At 41.8% G+C, this 25,348-nt stretch overlaps 1 protein-coding gene across 4 annotated transcripts in view; it reads left to right on the top strand.

Moving 5' to 3' along the window:
• Nucleotides 1-25,348, top strand: part of SLC4A5 (solute carrier family 4 member 5) — a 753,917-nt gene that overhangs the window by 241,403 nt on the left and 487,166 nt on the right. For all 4 annotated transcript variants that reach the window (XM_085633456.1, XM_085633454.1, XM_085633455.1 and 1 more), the window contains one exon: nt 1,099-1,228. In XM_085633456.1, the coding sequence (XP_085489582.1) occupies nt 1,099-1,228 (130 nt within the window). The remainder of the gene's footprint in view (nt 1-1,098; nt 1,229-25,348) is intronic.

Here is a 25,348-nt window from a genome sequence, read left to right as displayed (position 1 = left end):
GTTCTAGCTGTAAGAAAGAGACCAGGGTGACACACAATACTTTTTATGCTTTGGGTGTAAAATCTACAGCAAATCCTTCAAACTTTGCCAAATTCTGTCATGCAATTGCTATTTCCTTAGGGATATTAATTCTTCCAACGCATTCTTCAAATGCAGAGAATACTCCAGTGGGGCTTTAGCATTGACTCTACAAATTGCAGGAACTTCCGTTGCTACCCAACCCTAAATTAGAGTCAGAATTGCTGCCATCTGTTTTTTTAATTAAAAAAACAGTCTCCAGTCTTTTATACTCCTTGTTTCTATCTCCTATATGCCTGGTAATTCCTCCTCTATGCTCGCTTTCTGTTTCACCTTCTGTCTTCCTTAGACAACTCTGCCATGTCCCCATCTTTCCCTGTCCTGTGGGTCACTGCGTCTCTGTCCATTGTAGCTCTTTCAGTGGGCCAACGCGTCTGTGACGATTGTGCATCTTCTAACAAGTCTAGTCAGCTGCGTCGAAATGAGGACATCTGATACAAAGAGTGCTTTAGTGAGAGTGCGGTAGTGCATAAAAAACTACGTCTAATTTCTCTATGATGAATTTGTATTCTCTTTTTAAGATGGCTTCTGGCACAACTTGGGCAGTTGCATATCATGCACACGTGTTGTAGATGACTACATCCTATTGCAATGATAACGCCCTTCTCCCTCCAACTAGCTAGTTTGAATTCTAGTAAATTGTACAGATGCACTTCCATCTCGCATGAGCTGGGAGACACTCTCAACCAGGAAATTTCTAAATGCTAATTATAGCACCTCCGTTGAAGACATAGTTCATTTTATATCATCTAGCTCAAATTGTTCTGTAGATGTACGCCTGCAAATTATTTACTTATCTCTCATATTGCAAAGATGGCTGGGGAACTCTTTATTGAGAGGCATTCAATTAATTCCCTGTTAGCAAACGTAGACAATTTAATTTGAGTCATTTCAGATAGGTATGTGGTGCAGCTCTGGCTTGTTTTAATTGATAGTCTGACACATTGCATACTTAGAATGTGTTTATGCAATATTGCCAACAATTCAACTGAAAATGAATATTTTGAATCCTTATTTCAGTGTCTCCAGCAGCTGAGCGTCTGAAGTACATTCTTGGTGAAGATGATGACTTACCAACACCCACCTTGTTCACTGAAATGGACACACTGCAGCATGATGGCGATGAGATGGAGTGGAAGGAATCTGCCAGGTAACATTCCGGTTGTAGGAATATGTTCTGAGGGCATAGTGAATCAGTAGGAAGAGCTTATGTACCCCGCACCCACCCACACACACATATGCACACACACACACACACGCATGAATGTGAAATTCTGCACAGGAACATTTTGGGGTCTGATTCACAACAAATGTGGAAACCTTCACAATATGGATTTTTCTCACAATATGTGTAGGTTTCCTCCTTCTTCGGGATTTACAGAATCCAAAGAAGTATGTCTCGAAAAGTTTTGCACGATGTAGATTTCAAAACATAGGACCTGATTACGAGTTTGGTGGAGTGGGACTGAGGATCAGAGGGCATCGAGGAATATAATAGGTAATTGTGGGAAATAGTCTAGTGCCTCCACAATTGGCAAGGTACAGTACCATGTCTTGATACCAGCTATCAAGTCTTGCTGAAGTGTTCTGTACCATTTAGAGATCAGAGAATTGATGCGCCTGCACGTAGGGTGAAATAGCGTACCCGAGTCAGGCGGAAATGATTTGGCTATAATCATTTTTGATGCCTTTGCTAACAAGTGTTTCTTTTAGACTTTTCTTTTTATTGTATACCAAATTATTAAAGTGTATTTTTAAAAATGTGTTTTTTAATACTCTGTAATGCTGTTGTCTTTTTTTATGTTCTCGCACTGACCGAATAAAGAATTTACTGACTGAATTGGAGATACATTTGAGCAGGCAGAGGTCATGTTGTAATTTGGGAGCAACAGTCCCAATCTGGACTTCAAAAGTCTTTTAGATTTTTCATTTGGATTTGTTAATGGACCAGACTTAGGCCTTCATTATGAGTGACCGGATAAATGGGCTAGATTTCCCCCACACCTGGAGTGGTGTGGGGAAAATCTAGACCATTACGATCTGGTTCCTGAGGGTCCCATAAGAAGTGAGGAACTACCAGGGAATCTGTTAATTCCTGGTCCGATTACCCAATTCCTCATTTTTGACCAGACTGTCACTAAGAAATTTCGGCTTACTTTAGGAGCTGAAATCTCTGTGTGATAGATAATGAAGAGATTTGAGGGGTTTCTGCATACTTCATCATTTCGATGAGGCCGGAAACTGCTGTTACCAGCCACATCGGAATTAAGAGGTCATTGCAATGGAAGCTTAAGTAGTGCTGTTTACAAAATGATGGTTGTTGGGTGGGTGCTTGTTAAAGAATAGTAGTTTAGTTTTGCTATAATTGAACTTCAGGGAACTACTTGACAGAAGCAGTACAGGTTTTGGTTGTTGTTCAAAAAGAGGAAGTACAGTGGTAGAAGGCCTTGGTTATGTAGGATCTACAGGAGGGGCAGTGCCAGATTAGTAATCCAAAATGGCGCACATTTTCCCCAGCCGGCCCTTCTTTTCTAAGTTACCCCAAGGTATTAAACTTTTCAAGAGTACCTGAAGCAGTAAGTAAGTGGGTCAATCATTTTAAGGGAATGTGAGGATTCCTCTCAAACCAATGTTAGACATAAATGGACAAGAAAAGCATTTTACTGCACATTTTTCCAAACATATTGGCTGACAATAGACATTTACTCAAAGAGCAGCTCAAGACATAATTCGTAACCTTAGGGTCTGTCCAGTCCAGCGAGAATGTTTTTTTCTGCTTCTTCAAAGACATTTAAGAGTCCTTCAATCGATAAAGATGACAAAGTATGGTAGCTAACACCATGTGTTTCAGTTGAAAAAAACAATGAGTTATTTTCATAATTCATTGTGAAGCAAACATTACATCAGCGTTCAAGCCGTTGACAGGAGAATCAGTGCATATGGCACATGGCAATGGGTGTCCCATTAGAATTCGTGTGATAGAAATTAAAATGGCAACAGAAATTATCTGAGGTTCTGTCCTCAGTCGTACCTACGTGATACTCAGAGGTCCCTTATGGTTCTGATTGTCCATTTTTTTGCCTCTCTCTTTTCTATGGTTCTTGTTTCAAAGGCTTCAATTTCCATTCAATTTCCATTTTCCAAGAGCAACACATATTATGGGGCTCATGATACCAAATGATAATCAATGCTTAATTTGTGCTCGTATTTTCCATTGCTCAACCCCAACGCTTATTTGTAAACATGGCACATATTTATGATACTCCACCACATGGTGGTGCAGTGTGTGTATTTTTGTATGAAAAAAATGCTGTCTCTGGTAGGGCTAGATTAAACATGTCGATTAACACCTGAATTTGTTGATTACTTGTGTATGTATTTTGATAATGTTTCACAGCAACACAAAAACATCAATGTCATTCGGGTATGTTCAACACAGCGATTTAACAACACAAAACAACGATTAAACAACTATTATAATATATAATGCAAGGAAAATACACAAATCTGTAACTTCTGAGTTCTTCAAACATGTCCTTGTCATTCCAACGTGATTTGTTTTTCCAAAACATGGCTCACAAATTACATATTAGGTCCTTGATCCACCTGGAGGTAAGGATAGGGATAAGTGAGACCGATTTAAAAACGTTAATTGGGTCTGACCATTCCTCAACTAATATACAACATAGTCCATCTAAAAGCAACTCTTCCTTCATGAATGATTGGTCGACGCGTTGCGGCCTTATCGATCTGAGGCCTCTTCAGCACCAGCTTTCATCTGGTCCTTAGGGGGTGCTACTAATCTAATTATTAATAGTATTAATTTTAAGATTATTAGGACCTCCAGCAAACCAGAGGAAGACTTATCTCAGACACCCTCACAACATTTGGAGCAGGTAAAGGGTGTAGTCTACATTGTAAAACTCTAGGTGCTGGGAAAAGTGTTTTTTCTTGTTGCTCTAGTATATGAGTGGAGGGCACCCTTTGTCTCTGTTTCCTTCTCACCTCCTTCTTTGATTTAATATTCGGAGATGAAGGAGAACAGAATGAAGCCCCGAGGCACTCAGCAGACGAAATGGCACTTACACAATCCTCTGGTTCCCATCTGGATCAATTGGTGGTCTACTGTGTCAAAGACAGAGGAGAAGGGAAATGAACCAAGAGGTAGGTGTCATTATTCTAAGCCATCTGCAGGGCATAGCCAATGACCTTGCTGCACGGGTTTTGTAATTGAAAGGTGATTTGCATTCTCAAAGATTTTCCAAATGAAGGGATGGTCGGTGATTGAGCATCGATTGCCAGATTGTCTGGGTTCACTCTGGGATTTTTAGCCGGATGGGGATCTGCCATGTTTTGAGTTTGTCTCAGAAGATTCCTTTATTGAGGGAGGAATTGATGATTTTGAGTAGGGTTATCAGGCTGCTAAAATGGATGGGTTTCATGATTGGATGAGTAGAATTGTTAGCTTTTGGCCTCTTTGCATGGTCACTCCAAAACATTTTGCCTTCACCCCTCCTACTTTTGATGAATTTGTTTTTTGTTGGCCTTAGGACTCTGTGCGCTTTACCACTGCTAACCAGTGCTAATGAGCTCATGCTCACTCGCTAAAACATGGTAAAAGTGGCTTACAGCAGATTGGCATATTTAATCTACTTAAAAGTCACTAGCTAAGTGGCATTCCATATGCACAGGGGCTGTAAATCAAATGCTACTAGTGGGCCTGCACCACATATTGTGCCACCCACTTAAGTTGCTCATTATAACATGTCCCAGGCCTGCCATTGCAACCTGGATGGAGTTTTAAACTGCCAATTCGACTTGGCAATACAGCCCCCCTGCCAACCCTTAAACTACCCATTTATTGCATATATGTCACTCCTATGGCAGTCCATAGGCCTGAGTGCATTGTAAATAAAAGGTTAGACATCTACCTTTACATGTACTGGTAGTGAAAAACTCTTAAATTCATTTTTCCCTACTCTGAGACCTTCCTCTCCTATAGAATAACATTGGGTTGCCTTATTATATTTAACAAGTGCTAACCTTTGATTGGGAACAGGTAAACATGTCATGTTTCGTATTTGAGAAATGGAAAAAATGTTCTTTTATAGTAAAGACACATTTTAAGTTACTATTTTGAAAATGCCACTTTTAGAAAATTGACATTTTCCTGCCTTTTCTATTTGATGCCTGCAGCCTGTTCCTGGGTCACAAGATTAGGTGCAGTTGGCAGTTGGACTTTGTTTATTCCTCCCAGATAGCCACACATAAGAGGGATTAGGTGTCCACTGACAGGGTGGGTGCGGGGTGGAGCTGGGCACAGTCCCACTTGTAACCGAATAGGCTGTGGTCTGCCTTCATACAAAACATTTTCCAGCCCTCAATTGTTCAAGCAGACAGCTTGTAACCAGGGTATGGTAAGCAGGAAACGTGAAGCCTGTCTAAGGGAATTCTCTAGAAACTTCTATTTCAAAGAAGGCACAAATAGGATACTGAGACCGACACTTCAGTTCACTACTTCCTGGACATATGGAAGGACTCTCAAATGCCTGACTGCTGCTGTGGGCTGCTATGCAATCTACAAGACTACTTTGCTAGACCTGGAAGGATCACTTTGCTACCTGAAGCCTGCCTTGAACCTTCAGAGGCTTCCCTGCTGCTTGAACCCTGTTCCACTTCTTGAACTATCAGAGTGACTCCAAGGGCTTGTTGACTGGCCTGCTGATCAGAGCCTCAGGGACAGAAAAGACTCCAACCATCTTGAACCTGCACCTGGACCCAGCCTCAGTGAGCCCTGAATCCCCAAGTAGTGCAAGAGCAGACCAGGACCAATCTTCATGTTTAACCACCCAAGGTGCTTTACCGGACGGCTACGTTCTTCTCTGCAGTAGCAAATTCTGTTCAGTGGTCCTTGGCCAAAGGGGTATCCGGCCTCGTGGCACTCTTGTTGGCTCTAGCCTCATCCTGCTGGTGATTTTTTACTTCTAATAAAGTCAGCATTACGAAATCTTCACCGCACTTTTATTCCCAACAATGACTCCTCCCCCTTGAGCACCACTTCTCCTGCAACACAACCTACGAAGGACCTTGTGCCAACCCCACACAGAAGACAACAAATAAATTGGACACCATCACCACCCTCTCCACGGATGTTGCCTTCATCACCGTAACATGGCTGAACCTCTGTCTTGAACCCCAACATCACCACCAGCACTCGTGAAGATTACCAAATGATACACTGAGACCACACCAACAAACAAGGTGGTGGCATCGCCATCATCTTCAAGGAAACCATCAAATGCACAATCACCAAATATGACCCCAGGCCTCTCATGGAACACCACAACATCCAACTACAGGCAGACGTGAAGACCATGACAAGGAGCACCCTTGCATACAGACCCCCGGGACCCCGACCAACTTTATGCAACGCCATCTCCGACCTCATTGCCCCCAGGCATTGACTTCCACCACTATGTCCTAGTCAGCAATCTCAATTTTCACATCAACGACCCCAACAACGACAACTCCACTGCCCTCTTGGAGAACCTGAACAACATTGGCCTCACCCAACTTGTCACTGAACCCACACACAAGGCTGAACACACACATTACCCCATTTGTACCTCCAGTGAGAAAATTAAATTCAGCCACACTACTAAACTCACCTGGATGGCCAACTACATTGTACACTTCAACATCTCCCACGCCGAGCACACCATCACCAAGCATTATATCTCCTCTCACCGTAGCTGGAGCAAGGTTATCAATACTCAGTGGACTCAGGCCCTCACCACCCTCGCCACCACCCAACCTGAAGCCTCAGCAGAACCTTGACCAGGATATCCAGAACTTCTCCTCCTGGATCACCAATGGCACCGACAGAGTCGCCCCACTGAAACCCACAAATGCCAACAAAAACGCGAAACAAGCCAGCCATTATACCCCAGAGCTCAGGACAACCAAGCGCAACTGTTACCAACTGGAGGAAAGATGGCGCATCATGAAGAAATTCACTGACAGAACAGTTCACAAAGCAGCCCTTAGCAACTATCACATGCATATCAAGGAAGCTAAGGAAGCAGCCATTACCTCCTGCATCGACACTGCGGCCAACCACACAAAGGAACTCTTCAAAATAGTAAAGGAATTGTCCAACCCGACAGCCACAGAGAACACCATCCACCCCACTCAAGAGGTCTGTAACATCCTCTCAAACTACTTCCACAGCAAGATTGCAACCATCTACAGCAACTTCGACCTCCAACCTACCACCCTCGACCTCAACCAACCAGCGAACATCAGCCAAACATTCACCACCTGGTCTAGGCTTCCTGCCTGCTCCACCACAGCCATCATGTCTTCCATTCACTCCGGGGTGCTCAACCACCCCTGCCCCACCACCTCTTCCACCTCAGTACAAACACAATCAGCATGGAACTCACCAGCAACCTCAACACCTCCATCTCCACGGCAACCTTCCCGGCCAAATGGAAACACACATTGTCAGACCCCTCCTAAAGAAACCCTCTGCCGACCCCAGCAACCTCAAAAATGAAGGATCAATCTCCTTGCTCCCCTTCCTGGCCAAAGTATTGGAGAAAGCCATCAACCCACAGCTAACCAAATTCCTGGAGCAAAACCATCTACTGGATGCCTCACAATTCCAGGCCGACCACAGCACTAAGACTGCGCTGATTGCTGCCACCGATGACATCAGAATTCTCCTCGACCAAAGAGAAACTGTGGCCCTGATCCTCCTTGACCTCTCTGCGATGTTTGACGTCATCTCCCACAGCACTTTCATCAACAGACTCCACAACATCAGTATACAGCAAGAGGGATGGGCTGAAAATCGATATCTTTAATGTGTATGCTAGAGGAATCCCCGGAGGGAAAAAATCTGAGGTGCTAATGGCATTGGAATCACTGATTGAGTCCGAGCCAGAAGCGGTTCTACCGATAGTTGCGGGTGATTTTAACACAACTTTCGAACCCTTAGGGTTAAAAAATGTAAATATGATGGAAGAGGAATATTCCAGATGGGGTGTCCCTGAACTTGAGGATAGGCCGATAGTCAAATGGACTGAGGCTGCGCTCAATATGAATGGATTTTGCCTAGCTAGTCAACTAAGGGCGGCGAATGGACGGACATCGTCCGATAGAAAGGGGGCGAAAATCTTCGATAACGGTATAAGATCAAGCAATATTGACTACATACTTGTCCACCTGAAGCTCTGGCATACTTTGGTGGACATGGAGGTCAAGTCCCGTGTCAAGAGTGATCATAACCCTTTAACAGCAATATTTAGGTTAGGCCAAGAAGGATTGACAAAGTGGTGCAAAGTGGCTAACCAACCTGATGCTCTTGTCGCCATCCAAGACTTAATAGTAAAGTCCCTAGAAAAGATCAGAATTAGCATTAGTAGCGAAGAGAAATTTAGTTCTATGGAGGATGAACATAAAGAATTATTTTTTAATCTCAAAACCCACTTTTGTAAGCCATGCACTACTAAATCAAAAACTATAATAAAACCTGAGAAGTGGTATAGTAAAACATGTAGGGAGGCTCGTGTTGCATTAAGTATAGCCCTGAAGACTAGGAACTCTGTGTCAATAAAGTGTCAATAAAAATGGCACGCGTAAACTATAGGAAAAAGATTGATGATGCAAAAAGAGAGTGGGATGACCAACTGTGGCGGGACCTTAAAGATGCTTGTAAAAATAAGAACCAGGCATTATTTTGGAATACCTATAAATGGGAGGGAGGAGGCTTTGCTGTATCCCCGCAAAATAATGTGCCCATAAATTCATGGGTTGAATATTTTAAGCCCCAGTTTGCCTGTATAGAAGGAAACTTAAAGGAGTCAACCCCAGATTTTAAATTGTACGAAGGAATTGTTTTTAGTTTGGGGGATGTGGATAGTGCCTTGAATTAAGTGGCTAAGGGGCGAGCTCCAGGGATAGATGCTATACCTGCGGATCTATACATTAGTGATAGAGAGAGAGATCTACTATCTCTCTAATGCTATTGCCCAGGGGATGGCTGTTCCTAGTACATGTACATGGAAAGGTGCAGAAATTGTGCCTGTTTATAAAAAAGGGGACAAGGCCCTCGCGGCTAATTATAGGCCAATTAGCCTGATCGATTCGTTACAGAAAATAGTGGGTAGACTGGTCCTGGTAAAGATACAGGCTTGGATGGATGAAGGGGATATCCTGAGCCCATTGCAGGCAGGTTTCCGACCTAGGACCAGTACGATAGATCAAGTTTTTAGATTGATTGTCCTATATTGGCGTACAGTTGTTTTGGATAAAGGGGTATTATATGCAGTTTTCGTCGACCTTAGGGCGGCGTTTGATCTTGTCCCACGAGTGAAGCTTTGGAAAGTACTGGAGGAATTGGGTATGCCCCTGGAGTTGGTGACTCTGATTGCTCGCCTACATGAGGATACTTACGCCAGAGTGAGATGGGGCAAGCCGGGTGAGGTCACAGATGTATTCCCGGTTAGGAGGGGAGTGAGGCAGGGTTGTGTTATGGCACCAACCCTGTTCTCACTCTTCATAAATGGAGTGGCAAAATATCTTTCCCAGGTTCCAACTGATGCCCCCATGATCGCTGGAGAGCGTGTCCCGATCCTTATGTTCGCGGATGATACATTAATAATCTCGAAGACTCCAAGTGGTCTCCAAAGAGAGCTCCAACGTTTTACTAATTTTTGTGATATGCGTGGTCTAGAAATAAACTGCACAAAAACAAAATTTATGGTTTTCTCCGAACCTAATTGTCACAAGTCAGTGAAACGGTTTAAGGGAAGATTATATATGAACAGTAATCCTCTTGAACAGGTTGAAGCTTTTATGTATCTTGGGGTTAACCTGCAGAAAAATATGTGTTGGAATGCCCAGATAGAAATGACGAAACTAAGGCACAAGCAACAGGCAGGCATTTTACTTAAAAGATACAAGTCCTCCTTTACAAAACCGATTAGGCCATTGCTTGAGATTTATGGGATGAAAGTTATGGGTTCCGTCCTATATGGTGCAGAAATTTGGGGATTTTCAAATATCAAGCATTTGACGATATTAGAAAACGAGTTCCAGAGGAAAGCTACGTATGTACCTCGTAGTACTCCTTTAATCCCCTTGTTTTGGGAACTTGGTAAGAGATCAGTGCAAGATTTATCCATGTTACGTCCAATATTATATTGGCGTAGACTTTGGTCAACTGAGGAATTATATCATTATGCCAAGGGATTTAAGGACCTCATAGAGAAGGACCACTTTCATAAAATTAGCTGGTTGAACTCAATAAGGGTCCTTTTAGGGAAAATGGGATTGATGAACCTATGGAGCGATCCCGTAAATGCTGTCTTTCCCTCTAAAATAGAAATGAAGCGAATATATTGGGAGATGATTATTTCTGAAAAATGCGCTGCTAATGTTTCTGTCCACCTTGCAGGGCGCTTTCTTCAATTCATGCCCCTCCCTGTATTTGAACCATATTGGGACGCAATCGAAAAACCAATGGACCGCAAGTTACACTTTCAATTTAGGGTAGGTTGTTTACCTTTAAGGTCTTTTACCTCAAGGTGGGCAGGTCTTGGTGACGACAAATGCCCAAAATGTAAGGACAAGATAGAAAGTATGAGTCATTTTTTGTTCTTTTGCCCTTTATATGTTGCCCCAAGAAGTAAATGGATAATACCCACATGTCGTATAGTGGGTTTTCAGAAACATGAGGAGGCACTGAGGATATTGTGTACAGACTCTAGCCTCTTAATATCAATATCCATAGCAAAATTTTTAAAATGGGCTTGGCTAATTCGAACAAAGGAAGTCGATTAATTAGATAATAGTCTTGTAGGAGCAGTCTGTAATGAAATAAATGAAGTAAGGTGATTTATCCCCTATGAACTATCTTTTTTTTTTCTTCTTTTTAGAATTTTAGAATTTTCGACAAACAATTGTATGCAGTTTAATTAATTTTTAATTGTCATGATAAATTTTTAACTATTTATGTAATTGTTTTTTAATGTATAATGTTTTTGTACACATGATGCTTTTATGACTTTTTGTCGAATAAAGTTTATTGAATTGAATTACAGCAAGACGCACTCAAGTGTGTCGCCTCCTTCCTTACAGGAGTATCCGGCTGCGGCTACCTCTGCGCACACAGACATCATATGCAGCGTACCCCAAAGATCATCCTTCAGCCCCACCCTGTTCATAACCTACATGACCCCCCTCAAAGACGTTGTCAGATCCCATGGCCTCAGCATAAACTCCTACGCAGGCGACACTCAACTTATCCTCTTGCTAAACAAGGACCCCGCCAACCCCAGAACCAATTTCTCCAATACCATGACCAATGTAGCCAACTGGATGAAAGACAACTGCCTCAGACTCAACTCCGACGAGGCAGAAGTACTGATCTTTGGTAGCAACACCTCCACCTCGGTCCTCAGCTGGTGGCTAGCCGAACTTGGACCTACTCCCACACCAACAGACCATGCACGCAACCTAGGGATCATCCTCAACAGCAAACTGGCCATGAAAAGACAAATCAATGCAGTCACTTCCTCCTGCTTCCAAACACTTCACATGCTCAGCAGAATCATCATTTGGATCCCAATTGACACCAGAAAGACCGTCACTCAGGCCCTCATCACCAGCCACCTTGATTATGGCTGTGCTCTCTACTCCTGCATCTCTACCCAGCTCCTCAGAAGACTCCAGACCATACAGAACCAAATGGTCTCACGCCACTCCCCACCTCCGAAACCTCCACTGGCTCCCCATCCAGAAGAGACATCAGCTCAAGATCCTCATGCATGCCTACAAAACCCTCCATGGTCAAGGGCCATCTTTCATCAACCACTCACTGAACTTTCATCAACCTACAGACACCTGCGCTCCTCCTCTCTAGCCCTCGCACCCCCTCCCCCACATCCGTCACAGCCGCTGTGGTGGCCTTTCATTCTCCTACATCAACACCAAGACCTGGAGCAACCTGCCCCTCGGAACAGCACCCTCCCTGGCGGACTTTAGTAAGGGACTCAAGACCTGGCTTTTCAACGGAGACATGACTTTCTCAGTTCCCAGATACCCCCATCGCTGACAGTGTTGTACTAATCAAATTCTGACTGATTGATTGCCTCTAAGTTAGCTCTGACCGCTTCTGTGCTAAGCTAGTTAAGCACAGGTTAATTTGGTGACTTTTGTGGTTCACCCTGATAGGAATTGTGCCTGGTGTTTGAATAGGGTTAAAACCCCATTCAACCAATACCACAATTTCTCACGAGAATGTTGTCTGTGTTGGTGGTGGCCTTGTGAGTGTTGAGGAAGTCATTGAGGACATTTTGAAAAAGTATGTTGGGTACTGTCAATTTGAGGTTCAATCAAGGGGGGGGGGGTTAGGGTCATGGTGGATATCTGAAATGATCTTGTGGTGTAATGGTCAGGTTCTTCTCATCATTAAATCTAAAACGACTCCTGGACTACCAAAGGCCATAATGCCCTGGTAGGATTAAAAAAACGTATGAGTATTATAATAGAGGGGGGTCCTGTCCCTAATGCATCAAATATGATAAATTGAGTGACCCCAGGGTTAAAGATAATGCTGCCATCTCAAGGGTTTCCACACACAACTGTTTTTCTAATTATCGTTACCTTACCTCCCATAGCAATGGGGCAACAATATTTAGCATCTTTTTTCCCAAATGCGCACTAACCAGCAACCCATAAACTAACCCTAAACACTTTTGTAAAATATTTTTCTAGCCCCTAATCCTTATGTCTAACCAGAACCCTAATCCTACCCATTACCTTGTTCCTTTCACTAACCCTCACAATAACCCTCCACCTCCACCTTCTCCTAAACCTAACTGCTATAATAGCCCTTTTCCTAGGCCCAATCCCTTTCTCTCACCTTAACCTTAAACATCAGATTACTTCTAAACGTAAACATACTCCTTATAAAAACACTATTCCCAATCCTCAACATTCCCCTAATCTAAACCACTTGTTTATGACAACAACAATAACCCATTAGAATGTTGGAAGACTCACCTGTCTCTGTAGTTTGCTTTTCATTCTCTTTCATTGTGGGTACTTCTAGTTTATACCTAACACTAGAAGGGCAAAAATCAGGGGACAAAAGTGCTTAGAAGGGACACCATCTTAGTTTGCATGTGGTAATTTAAACAAATGGAGACCTCCAATGGCAGCTTAGAAGTAAGTAAATGGAGCGTCTTCATCTGAATGCCAATTATTTACAAGGTGGTGATCATGTTTTAGATCATGTGGAGAAGTGTGGCTCAACGTGGAGAAGTGTGGCTCAATGGTTAGAGCGACAGACCCTGATGCAGCGATCTGGCCCGGGACCAGGGTTCAATTCCCACCTCAGCAGGTCTTGGACTCAATTTCCTCGGACCTGATAATTCTCCCCTCGGTGCCTACTCTAATCATGGGTCTCACTCTGCAACTCTGGGCAATAGCTTGCTTAATCTCCACAACGGCCCCAGCAGCGCTGGGGATGTCTGGCTTCACTTTGGGGGTGCCCAGGAGTGGACATTTCACAGGGAAAGCCAGGAAGGGTTCCACAGCGGTATGAGTACAAGTGCCAGGACGCCCCGTTGCTGAATAGCAAAATCCAGTGATAGGGTACGATTACTACTTGTTTCTTACATTATTTACTTGTTTATAGCAGTTCACACAGTAGGTGTGCCATTTTTAAGTGATATGAAAAATACGCATGTTATCATTTTAGAGGGCAGTGGCTGAAAAATTATTTAAACAGTGACCGGCATAATTTGGCAAATGTGTATGCAGCATTTGTCATAAATTCCCAAAGTATTTCAGTGTTCAGCCTAGTCATGATGTACTAGACCAGTCACAGACTGCAGAGCGTCAGCCTGCTTAATTTGTTTTTTGATGCTGAAATAATAGACACTAGAGACATATCACCTGCTTGTAAGGGTATGTGAAATCTAAGGAGAGCATGCAATAAAATGGGGTTAACAGACCAGAGCTCTCGTCTAAGATAATAGAGAACAAAGAGGTGTCCAGTTGTGCATCTCACCCCAGTATAGGAAACAGTGAAAATGCCAGTACATCTAAGATGGATGTATCTGGCGGCTTTTTCATTGAATATAAGACTTATGAATTCTGCATGTATAAAACGATATATCGTATTAAATGCACACACTTTATACAATTAAAATGTTGGACATAATGAAGATAATGCACTTGTTCGCCAGATGTCTGTCTCCTAATCAGATATTTTCAGGCAGGGTACTGTGAGGGCCAGAAGAGTAAGAATGTAATCTAGATTAAAGTATTATTATACCATTACATTTTTTTAAATGGGTTGTTGTACTCACGCTATATAGATTGAGAGAGTGAAGGTGCCAGTAGCGGCTGCTACCAGACCCAGGTGGTGAGCGTAGGGATGAAAAAAGAAAAAGAAACACTTTCCTCGCTAGGTCAGCCGGACGGCCAGCTGCCGCCTCTCCTCTGTCCTCTTCTTCCTGTCTCTGGTCCACAACAGCAATCACCTGGGCTCCCCTGAGCCAATCACAACACTGCAAAGCAGCGCTGTGATGGGTCTGAAAGCTGTGGTTTGGCGCTCAGACGGGGGAATGGGAGGCTGGGCATGTTCCTCAGCAGGCTGTGTATTACAGCCTGGTAGGGAAGATGCAAAGTGCTCTGGACTGTTTGTCTCGTCTAGAGGGCTGGCCAAGCAGTCTTGCGCACTTAGGGAGTGCAAACCACTCCTCCCCCTGCTCTGACCAGCCCCACCCCAAGGGCCACTGATTACAATATTAAAACTAAAATGATAAGAACGATACCTTATTATCATTTAGTTTTTCCTCTTGAGCAGTGGAGTGACGCTCCTCCACCTTAGCGGAGGAGCAGCCACTGAAAGTAATATAAAAATAGGTTTACATTCCACTTTTTGGTGAGTAGGAATGGCAAAATGTCAACTGACATGGACTTTTTACAAGTTTTCCTCATATGCATGGTTGACATCAAATTACCAAACGCTTCATAAAATTGTAACCAACAGTTTCTGCAGGGAACGTTTGAGCTCAGGATGTCTGTTCCGTACGAATTAGATTGAATATTAAAGGTCGAATCATCTTTTTTATATGTGGGTTACAAAATGAAATATCGACCACAAAAATACTTTGACACAAAAGAAGTATGAAAAAAGAACCAGTCACAAAAAGATAAAGGCAAACATATTTTGGTCTAAATCATGGACATTATAATAGTAAGTGTGTATATACATGTAATTTTAATTATCATTAATAACATTGAACATATTAGTTATTCTTTTCAATAAAATTAATATAAAAAAGTAGATACACATTCATTTATTAACTCTGAATTAATTTGAAAACGAACACGTAATATTACACGATAAATTACGATAGGTCGGCAGTTACGACCGCAGTATTTTGATGCGACTGCCCATAGCGCAGTCGCAAACCTCCATTTCTCAATGTAAGCTTGTGCAGTGGGCGGAAAAGGTATTTATATTTTTAACATTTCTGTCTGTGTTTATCCATATTTATTTTTGAGCCATCTTATTGGCATTTATCCACATTTATTTTGTGTTTTGAGAATACATAAAGTGATAAAATGGTATATTTTCACATTTATTTAACTGAAAAACATGTAACAATACTTTGCTGCCTGTCATATTTTAGCAAATTAAGCAGCCAAATATAGCAAAACATTACACCCACTGGTAAATATCACCATTATATTAAAAATAAGTGTTAACATATGCAGGCAGTTAGGAAACTCTCAACCTGTTTTTTAACTTCCCATGCTGTCTATCTCCTCCGCTGTTCTCCTAGAGATCACAAAAGACAGCATGGAAATTCACCCACAAGAAGCACAAATTCTGTATTTTTCCTCTTTTGAAAATAAATACAGAAAGGAAACACAATGTTTTCTGTCTGCATGTATCTGTAAAAATCAGTAAAAATGGAAAACTGAGAGCCTTAATTAAAATGCACTCAAAGTATCTTTAATATAATTCCAGGATAAAACATTATGCAGTCACTTAACACCATTCAAAAATGGTCATAAACAATAAATAAACAATTAGGGCCCGATTCACAGAACTAACTTAAGACAAAATCCTAAACTTACTACCATTTTCATATTCACAGAAGGCGCGTACTCACTTTGGTATTCACAGAGGTTAGGAGTCTGAACTTTAGGACTCCTAAATGCCTTCTGTGAATACCGAAAGCCTTAAAATTTGGATTTTCTCAGTTTAGGAGTCCTAAAGTTAGGACTCCTAACTTTTCTACTACTAAACTGAGAAAAATCCTATTTTTAAGGCTTTTGGTATTCACAGAAGGCATTTAGGAGTCCTAAAGTTCAGACTCCTAACCTCTGTGAATACCAAAGTGAGGAGACCTAACTTTACTACTATTAAATTGAGAAAAATCCTAATTTTAAGACTTTCGATATTCACAGAAGGCATTTAGGAGTCCTAAAGTTAGGAGTCCTAACTATACTACTACTAAACTGAGAAAAATACAAATTTTAAGACTTTCGGTATTCTCAGAAGGCATTTAGGAGTCCTAAGGTTAGGACTCCTAACTTCTGTGAATACCGAAAAGAGTAAGTGCCTTCTGTGAATACCAAAATGGTAGTAAGTTTAGGATTTCGTCTTAAGTTAGTTCTGTGAATCGGGCACTTACTGTTCAAATACAGTATTCTTCCTAAAACCTTACAAATTTTGGAAAAAATGCACACATTGGAGGGTTAACATATACTATTCTTAATTCCATCTAACAAACATTTGGAAAAGTGCATACATAGAGGGGGGCAGCTCTTCAACATTAGGGAAGTTGCAGACATTGGAAGGATCAGACCTTCTATTCTAACTCCAGTCTAATAAATTATGGAAAAAGTACATGCATTTGGGGGAATTAGATTTAATATTCTAACTCCAGTCTAAAAATATTTAGGTAAATGCATACATTAAGGGGATCAGATTTTATAATCTGACTCAAATCTAACAATGATTGGAGAAGATGTATACATTGAGGTGTGTGAAGAGGTCAGGCGTACTATTAGAACTCCAGTCTAACAAAACCCTGGGGAAAGTGCATGCATTGAATGGGTCAAATTTATTATTATAAATCCTATCTAACAAACTTAAAAGAAAGTGCATACATTGGAATAGTTACAATTTACTATTCTAATGCCAGCCGAAACACGCGAACAATTGCATACATATTGGGATGGAGGTCAAATTTATCATTCTAATTGCGGTCTAAGAAATATTGGGGAAAATGTATACATTGAGGAGGTCAGATTTAATATTGTAACTACAGTGTCACAAAAATTGGGGTAATTGCTATATTGGGGATAGAATCAGATTTAATATTCTAAATCAGCTTTAACAAATATTAGGGAAAGTGATACATTGAGGGCTTCAACTACAACATGTAAAAACTAAATCAATAAACATACCTAAATATATACAAAATTAAACAATTGAAATAAAATTTAAAAATATTGAGTTTATCAGAATTGTACAAAATGATGTTTCATTTTAATAAACATATAATGATTAAAATAAACAATATTCTTCACCTACCCCCAAAATAACACACAAACATACAAGAAAAAAAGTAAAATCTTTCTGGTGAAACATTTAAATTTGTATTCAGTTATAACTTAATGATATTCTAAAAGAAAGACAATGCCCACTTAATTCCCAGATTGCCGCACATACATAAAAAACCAACATTGAATAACATACTCAAACATTTAAAATATGTTGGGGGGGGGGGGGTTCTTGGCCAAGATGGCGGCGAGGTAGGATGCTCTGAATTGTTGCTCCCGCCTGCCGCCGGTGTAACAGCAGCATCATCGGGGTTTAGAACCTGAATTGCGGGGGGGAAGATGCGGTGGAAGCCCCCGCCAGCCAGGGGGCTTCACAGAAAAAGAGCTAGGCCCCGATTGATGCTTCCAGACTGAGTTGTGGTTCGGATTGAAGACGGAGCCCGGAGAGGAGATCGGCTCGGCCCAAGCGGCGCACAAGGGAGTGCATGCGGCTAAAACCGTCCCTGAAGCCATCCACGAGCAGTGCCCCCTGATTGCGGCAGGAACTCACAGGGGGCAAGTCCTTGGGCCAGGTGAAGTGCGGTGAAGCCATGTAACACCAGGGCAGCCAGGGTAGCGAGTGTGGCCGCTTGAGTTGTGGTCGGCCTACAAAGATGGCATAGCGTGGGAGGGAAGCCCTGTGCTACACACAAAGCCGGACCAAGCGAGGCGATAATGGCCAGCAGCAACTGGATGTAAAGATCCAAGGGGATCTGCTGGGTCGAGTTGAGGCCCGGAACCAGGAAGGAGCCAGGAGGAAGGGCTCGCCCAACCCAAGTGGCGCATAGAACAGAGCGCAAGTCGGCAGCCTCCCTTGGAGATATCTACGGGCGGTGTCCCACGACTGATGCAGGAGCCCATCGGGAGCAGATCGTCAACTCCAGAGAGGTGCGTTTTCGGCTCCGAGGCCAGTCAACAGAAGAGCAGGAAGTGGGGCCTTCTGAGTCGGGGGCGGCCTATAAGGGTGAATGGGTACACATTGGCCCGCTTCAAATAGTTCAGGGAACGAGACAGGGCTGTCCCTTATCACCCCTGTTATTCAGATTATACATGGAACCACTGGAGCAAAAGGTGAGATCCCACCCAAATATTTCTGGGGTACCATTTGGGGGATATGAGCATTCCATTAGCCTGCATGCAGATGACGTGTTGGTGACTCTTAACAACCCTGTCATATCTATGGGCGCCTTTCTTGGGGAGCTGAATTCCTTTGGCAAGGCCTCCAGGTTTAAAGTAAATGTAGAGAAATCTTTCGCTCTGAACCTTTCCCTTCCACAGCAAATGGTGGAACAGTTTAAGACACAATACTCAGTGCAGTGGTCACACAATACAATCACTTATTTAGGAGTCCAGATAGCACCAACCACACCAGCCTCGGTCATAGCTAATTACAACACTATACATAAACAAATCCGAGTGTATATTTAGAGATGGAAACACAACCAGATTTCATGGTTGGACAGAGAGGCATCCATTAAAATGGTGACTCTTCCTAAGATATTATACCTGTTCCAGACTCTTCCCCTTCAGCCACACCCAGGTGCAATCCAGAGGTTACAGGCAGCAATTTCACACTTCATATGGCACAGCAGGAAACCGAGGATGAACAAGACCCTTAGCTACCTACCCCCTAGTGAGGGCGGATTAGCAATACCGAATCGCCAACTGTATTTTCAAGCAGCGCAGCTGAGATATTTAGTAGAATGGAATTGTTCAGAGTCTGAAAAACACTTCCTTTTCCAGGACAGGGCGGTGGCCGGAACGTCTTTGATGAGGATTCCCTTCCTGAGGAAATCACATAGACCAAGGAGTATCTCTCCTCAATAACACACACAACTATGGCGGTGTGGGATCAAACTAGTGTGAAGCATAACTTAACATCATTCCCCTCCCCGCTGACTCCCTTATTCGACAACCCAGAGTTTGAGCCAGGGGTGGGGGAGTCCCATTTCACTGAATGACATTGCACGTGCAGAGCCATCGGTCACTTTTTTGACATGGAAGGAGTTTTGTCTTTCCAGCAGGTTAAGGCAGATTTCGGTATTCCCGAGACAGAGCAATTGCGCTATTTAAAGCTCAGGCATTGGATATTACAGCCCCCAAATAAAGTAGCAGAGCAACGTCACCTCACCCAGTACGAAAGATGGTTATTGTCCAAGACCTCGGATAAGAAACTGATCTCGGATCTGTGCAAAATTCTGAATGAGCGATGCAAACACACATATGCAAACACACATACAACTCAGGAGGATATAGATGGGAAAAAGACTTGGTGAGAGCACTCAGCAATAAGGAATGGGAGGGAATATGTTATAGATACTGCCACACGGCCACTAACATGGCACCAACTGATATACTCATTAAGGTAGCAACGTACTGGTACTATACACCAGCGAGAGAACATAAGGTTAAACCCTCCTCGAGCGCAGAATGCTGGAGGAACTGAGGCGCACAGGGAACCTTGATTCACATACTGTGGGAATGTCCTCAACTTCAGTAGTATTGGACTCAAGTGTTAGATAAGATAGACAAGCACTTAGACACCCAATTATTGAGATTCCCTGCACACGTACTGTTGGGGGTCCCTGATCAGCTGTCCTACCCATTGAAATCAAAGAGGGGTCGGATAATAGGGAGTAACGCTAGGATCAGCTATACAGAATATTTTGGCACACTGGGGCACCCCACACTGCCCTACATGCTCAGGATGCGTCAGAAAGCTGTGGCATATCCTAGGAATGGAGAAAATAACACTTACTTTGGCGGGACAGGGCTCGATATTTCACGAGACTTGGCCTCCCTTTCAGACCTTACTTTCACAGGATTTCCCGGAACTTACATGCCCCAGATACTTATGTCTGTTGCGTCTGCCTGACACACTTAAACCTGCAACCTCTGAGACGCAATAAAACAGTGTGAACCATTATATACTCTAAGGCAAGCATATTGGTGAATGGGGGACGGGGAGGGGGAGGGACTGTTGTTTCTTTTATAATGTTTCGCTGGTATGCACTTTAACCAATCATGGGCTCTGCGAAGCCCCTATTCTGTGTCTACATTAGACTGGTGATATTACTTTTTCTTTAAAATATAAAACTACAATGAAAAGATTTGAACTATAAAATATTGGATTAAACTCAGAATTATTAACTAAATTAAGGTATAGTAATAAAAATATGCACCCAAACCTTGATCCAGAACACTAGCCGTAAAAATATATAAATTAATAATAACGAAAAAGGAATATATGTAAATAGTTTTATTAATTAAAAATATAACTATGAATTGGAAATATTTTAACATATTGATAAAAATGAGAAAATTTGCATAATAATAATATTCAATTGTTATCAATTCAAATATGTGTTACTTCAAGAACCCAAAACTACACCTTAGTAAACAATTAAAAATGTATCAAAATTGTAGACAACAAATTACCAAAACAGGATATCTAATTATTCAATTGAAAATAATAAATGTATAATTTTAAAAACACTACACACCCAGTGCCACTATGAATCCAATAACCTGATAAATATATATTAGTATAATTTGAAAGGTATTATAAATAAATTACACAATAACAACAGTAATTAAATAAAATATAAAACAATACATTAAAACCATATAATAAAACTATATATTAAACTTCAATATTGCTGTCAAAACATAAACTTACCTTTAATATTTTGTGTTCACGGTTACTATATAGAGGGACACCCATTAATATGTTAAGAATCTCTGACCACACCCCAGTTCATAGTCTGATGGAGAAAGTTAATGAAAGAAAATTAAGAACCTGTCATTTATATGTCCAGCCGGCAAGAGTGTCGACCGGAAAACTGGAATGGAGCCTGCACGGTAAGCAAATACGAGGCACACATTTATAGTTTTACATAAGTGGTTCTGCAATGGGGAACACATGATGGATTCAGCTAAAGGAAACATGTAGCCAGGAATAAGACCTTAAGATTGCAACAAAAATTTGAAAATTTCAGCCGAGCAAGCAAATCAATATTTTCTCATCTTGGGATCAAAGATGTAAAAAAGAGTCTCAAAACGTCAGAAACTGGCACTTTCTTTATGCATTTGTTAGCATGGGTAGAAAAACATGGCTGAAGCAGAATACAGGTTACCTAATGAAAATTTATATTTCACAACTGGAAGATGCATGCTGATTGATTTAATTGATGGTGCATCTGAGTGTGTCTGTGGTGACTGCAAGTGTGATTAGAGGGAATGCTCCAATCCCTAATTTTTATATTTTGTATATGTGAGAGAGCGGATGGAAGGGGCAGTTTAAGTCTGATTAGTTAAAAGAATGTCTTTTCAGATACCTTCTGAGGAGGAAGGTATGGGTGTTTTTTGCTCTCTATATATAGAGGAGCCAAATCTGGCACCATTTCTAATTATTCATCCTCAGACAGACTCAAGAGCTGACCCTAATCTGTTTTTCTGGATTTCCCTGATTAGGACTCACCTTCCCCTTTTTCACTAAATCTGTGTGGACCCTGCACATGTGCTAAATATAGGAAAGGTGGAGCCACCACCCAGAATCAGAGTCAGATTCAGACATGGCAATGATTTTTACACTGCTAAGGACAGAGCCTCCATTTCCTTTTTATCGCTATGTCTTGTTGAAGACTCTACCCAAGGAGAAAGGGGAACAAAAACATGATTAGTGCTCACTATTATTAATATCTGGTCCCTAAATCAGGAATTATCTTTGTTTTAGTTTCAAAGTTGTCAAAATACAAGGGGCTGCACAGTCAAGCAGCCCTTTTCACTTCCCCACTTGGTGGGACTTTGTAAAAGATTTTACAATAAATATCTTTGTTATGTGAGATCTCAATACAGGGTATATTTTATCAGCTCAGTGAGTGACCTTGCACTTGCTATACTACCTTTACAGCTACAGAAAGGTGAAATGACTGCAGGCCCGAGTTAGGCAGACAGAGATTAAACCACTGGTATCCTGGAGTACTGTACACCTGCAATATTGCGGGACCTCCGTGAACCAAATTTAGAGATGTCTCCTTGCCCAACGGAGAACTCCTAACAATTGCATGGACCCTGCAGTTCCTTTCAATGTATGAAAAGTTTGACAGATGGCTCAGTGAATGTGACAGTACCATCCAGAAAATTTGTTACATTTTTTTGCATTGTCAAAAACAAAATCTCAAGCCCGGATTTTGTTTTTGAAAATACAAAAACGAATGACCCCCACACCATTGAAGTTGTCTCCCAAGGTGTGGAGGTCATTTGGCAGTTTTCACTGCCCCTTACTCTCCGGTTTTACCCGGCAGTGACAGTCAGTGAAAACTGGACATTTGACTGCCCACTCTAAACTACGGGTGGTTGAAAACATGTCAGCTGGTGGAGACGGAGTAGTCTTTGTTGCTGATATACGTGGGGTATGTCCCGCGCACTTCTAGGTCCTATTTTCACCTCCATGAGTTGCCATTCATGGCATTTAAACCAAAGCACGGGGCACTTCTAATTTACTGAGCGGATGCGCCATTCCCGCTATGACCTTTACTCACGTGTATTCAGCTTCACGAGTAAGTGACTGTGTTATCCGAGCATGACTCGACTGCCACTTTAGGTGGTGTTATTTGTTTATCACATTTATCTATTTCCTTTTTTCGGTTTATCATGTTCACTCGTGACTTGTTATTTGATTATCACAGCCCTTTAAGGGAATTTTCATTCAGTTCATTCCACTTTTTAAGTACCCTACGTCATGGGGCATCCGTGTTACTTATCAATGATGAGTTTTCACAGCCCTTAATGTCTCATTCACCCAGATTTCACGTGGTGTACACGTCCTTTACAGCTCACGCGTGTTTACTTGTTGTATTTCACCATTTACCTTTCACGGGCACACTACCACCATAACCCTGCGGTTCTTGTATATTGAAATGTGTCCTTCTACATTTACAGATTGTTCCCAGACGAAGGCCATGCCGGCCGAAATGCATTGGGATATGTGAAGTTTGCGATGTGTGATTTACGATTGATGCATTTTGGGAAATGGAGTTTCATTTTCCCTGTGAAGTCATTGTGTTGTGAAGGAACAATCCAACTTGATATTGATTTGGAACTTTTGGATTATTGTTTTCATTGAACGTTTGGAGCCTTACACAAGGGCTGTTGGCCGGTGCCCAGGGGACACACCCCACGTTTATGGGGATGCACCTTAGTTTATTAATCGATACACTCTGGTTCAGAGAGTGATACCCAGGGAGCACGGTATATTTGGTAACCTTTTTCAGATAATTCTAGCTGTGCACGCACAATATTCATTGTATACTTAAGGTCCTCTCATCTGTAAATCAGGTAGCGGAACTTCATTTCTGAGGAGAGGGTACTGCGTCACTGTTGCAATGGAGAATCCTCTCCACCAAACTCTAAATCAGCCCCTACATCCTACCATTGGCATTAGTTCCCCCACTGCTAAGAATCAACACTATTGCATTATAGGAGCACACACTAAACTTCAACCATAGGATTCGGTGAGGGGGCAGTCCACTGAGGACCAAGACCTGTTCAGTCGCCTTGCCACAGGCAGCTCCAAATTTTAAAAGAGGGACATGGGTTCGAGAAATGTGTCCTTTTTGCAAAGTCTTACTACACATTTCTTTTGTCTTTCAAGTAGTTCTGACTAACCAGAAGTCCCACCAATTTAAAGTGTGCTGTTATACAACAGAGTTTTGTGTTTTGCTAATATGTCTTACATTATTACAGAAAAGTAGGTAAATACATATGCCATTGGTCCATGGAAAAATAAAATAACATTTTAAAATTCAGTACTACAAAGGCAGCATTCATGATTGTTTCTGTCTACAAAACTGCGCGCCTTCATTTCTTGTAAGCCATTCGTATAAAAACGCTTCCTGAATGCTAACAATACAACATTATGGTTTGGTTTCTGCCTTCCAGAATTCTGAGTGTGGGAAACATGTTTAATGTCTTCAGGGGTAACCTTTTAATGCTATCGTATTTCTAACAGTGCTATAAAAGACAATCAGCCATCTCAACATGCTCTTAGTTATAATAAAACACCCATTCATTGGAAAGAGCCTCATGTCAAGCATGTAATGTCTCCGTTAAAGAAATGTAGAAGTGTAGCTTCATAAACCTTCTACACTTGTGAGGGCAGAGAAACTGCAGCTATTATCTTGGGTGACATTCTTCATTTATTTATGTTTATGGATGTTTATAGTGCAAATAGGGTTAAACAGAGTATCACAGAGCCCTACAAAGTATATAAGTAACAGAGCTTGCATAGAAGTCGACACAAGAGATAAAAGCAAAATCATGGGGTGTATGGGGAATAATTTACATGGCATACAAAAGAAAAGGAAAACAAAAATAAACATAAAAGAGCAATTCAGTGAGGCACAGAGAGACATTTACAGGGTAGAGATATTACACCACATTAGCAAACAAGCATTGGCAATGCCAATATGTCAGGCTAATAGCTCGAAAGTGCCTCTCCCGTCACAGATAAATTTAGGCATTCAGTAAGTTATCATACATGAACTTTGACAGCCATTCTTCACTCATGTATTCATTCATCCATCCACTGACTCATTCTCTGCATTTACAAAATGAGTAAGAAGAATGA

This window comes from Triturus cristatus, chromosome 11 (genome assembly GCF_964204655.1).
Source record: "Triturus cristatus chromosome 11, aTriCri1.1, whole genome shotgun sequence".
Classification (NCBI taxonomy): domain Eukaryota; kingdom Metazoa; phylum Chordata; class Amphibia; order Caudata; family Salamandridae; genus Triturus; species Triturus cristatus.
The sequence above is the reverse complement of the archived record's forward strand: the minus strand, read 5'-3'. Positions and strand labels throughout refer to the sequence as shown.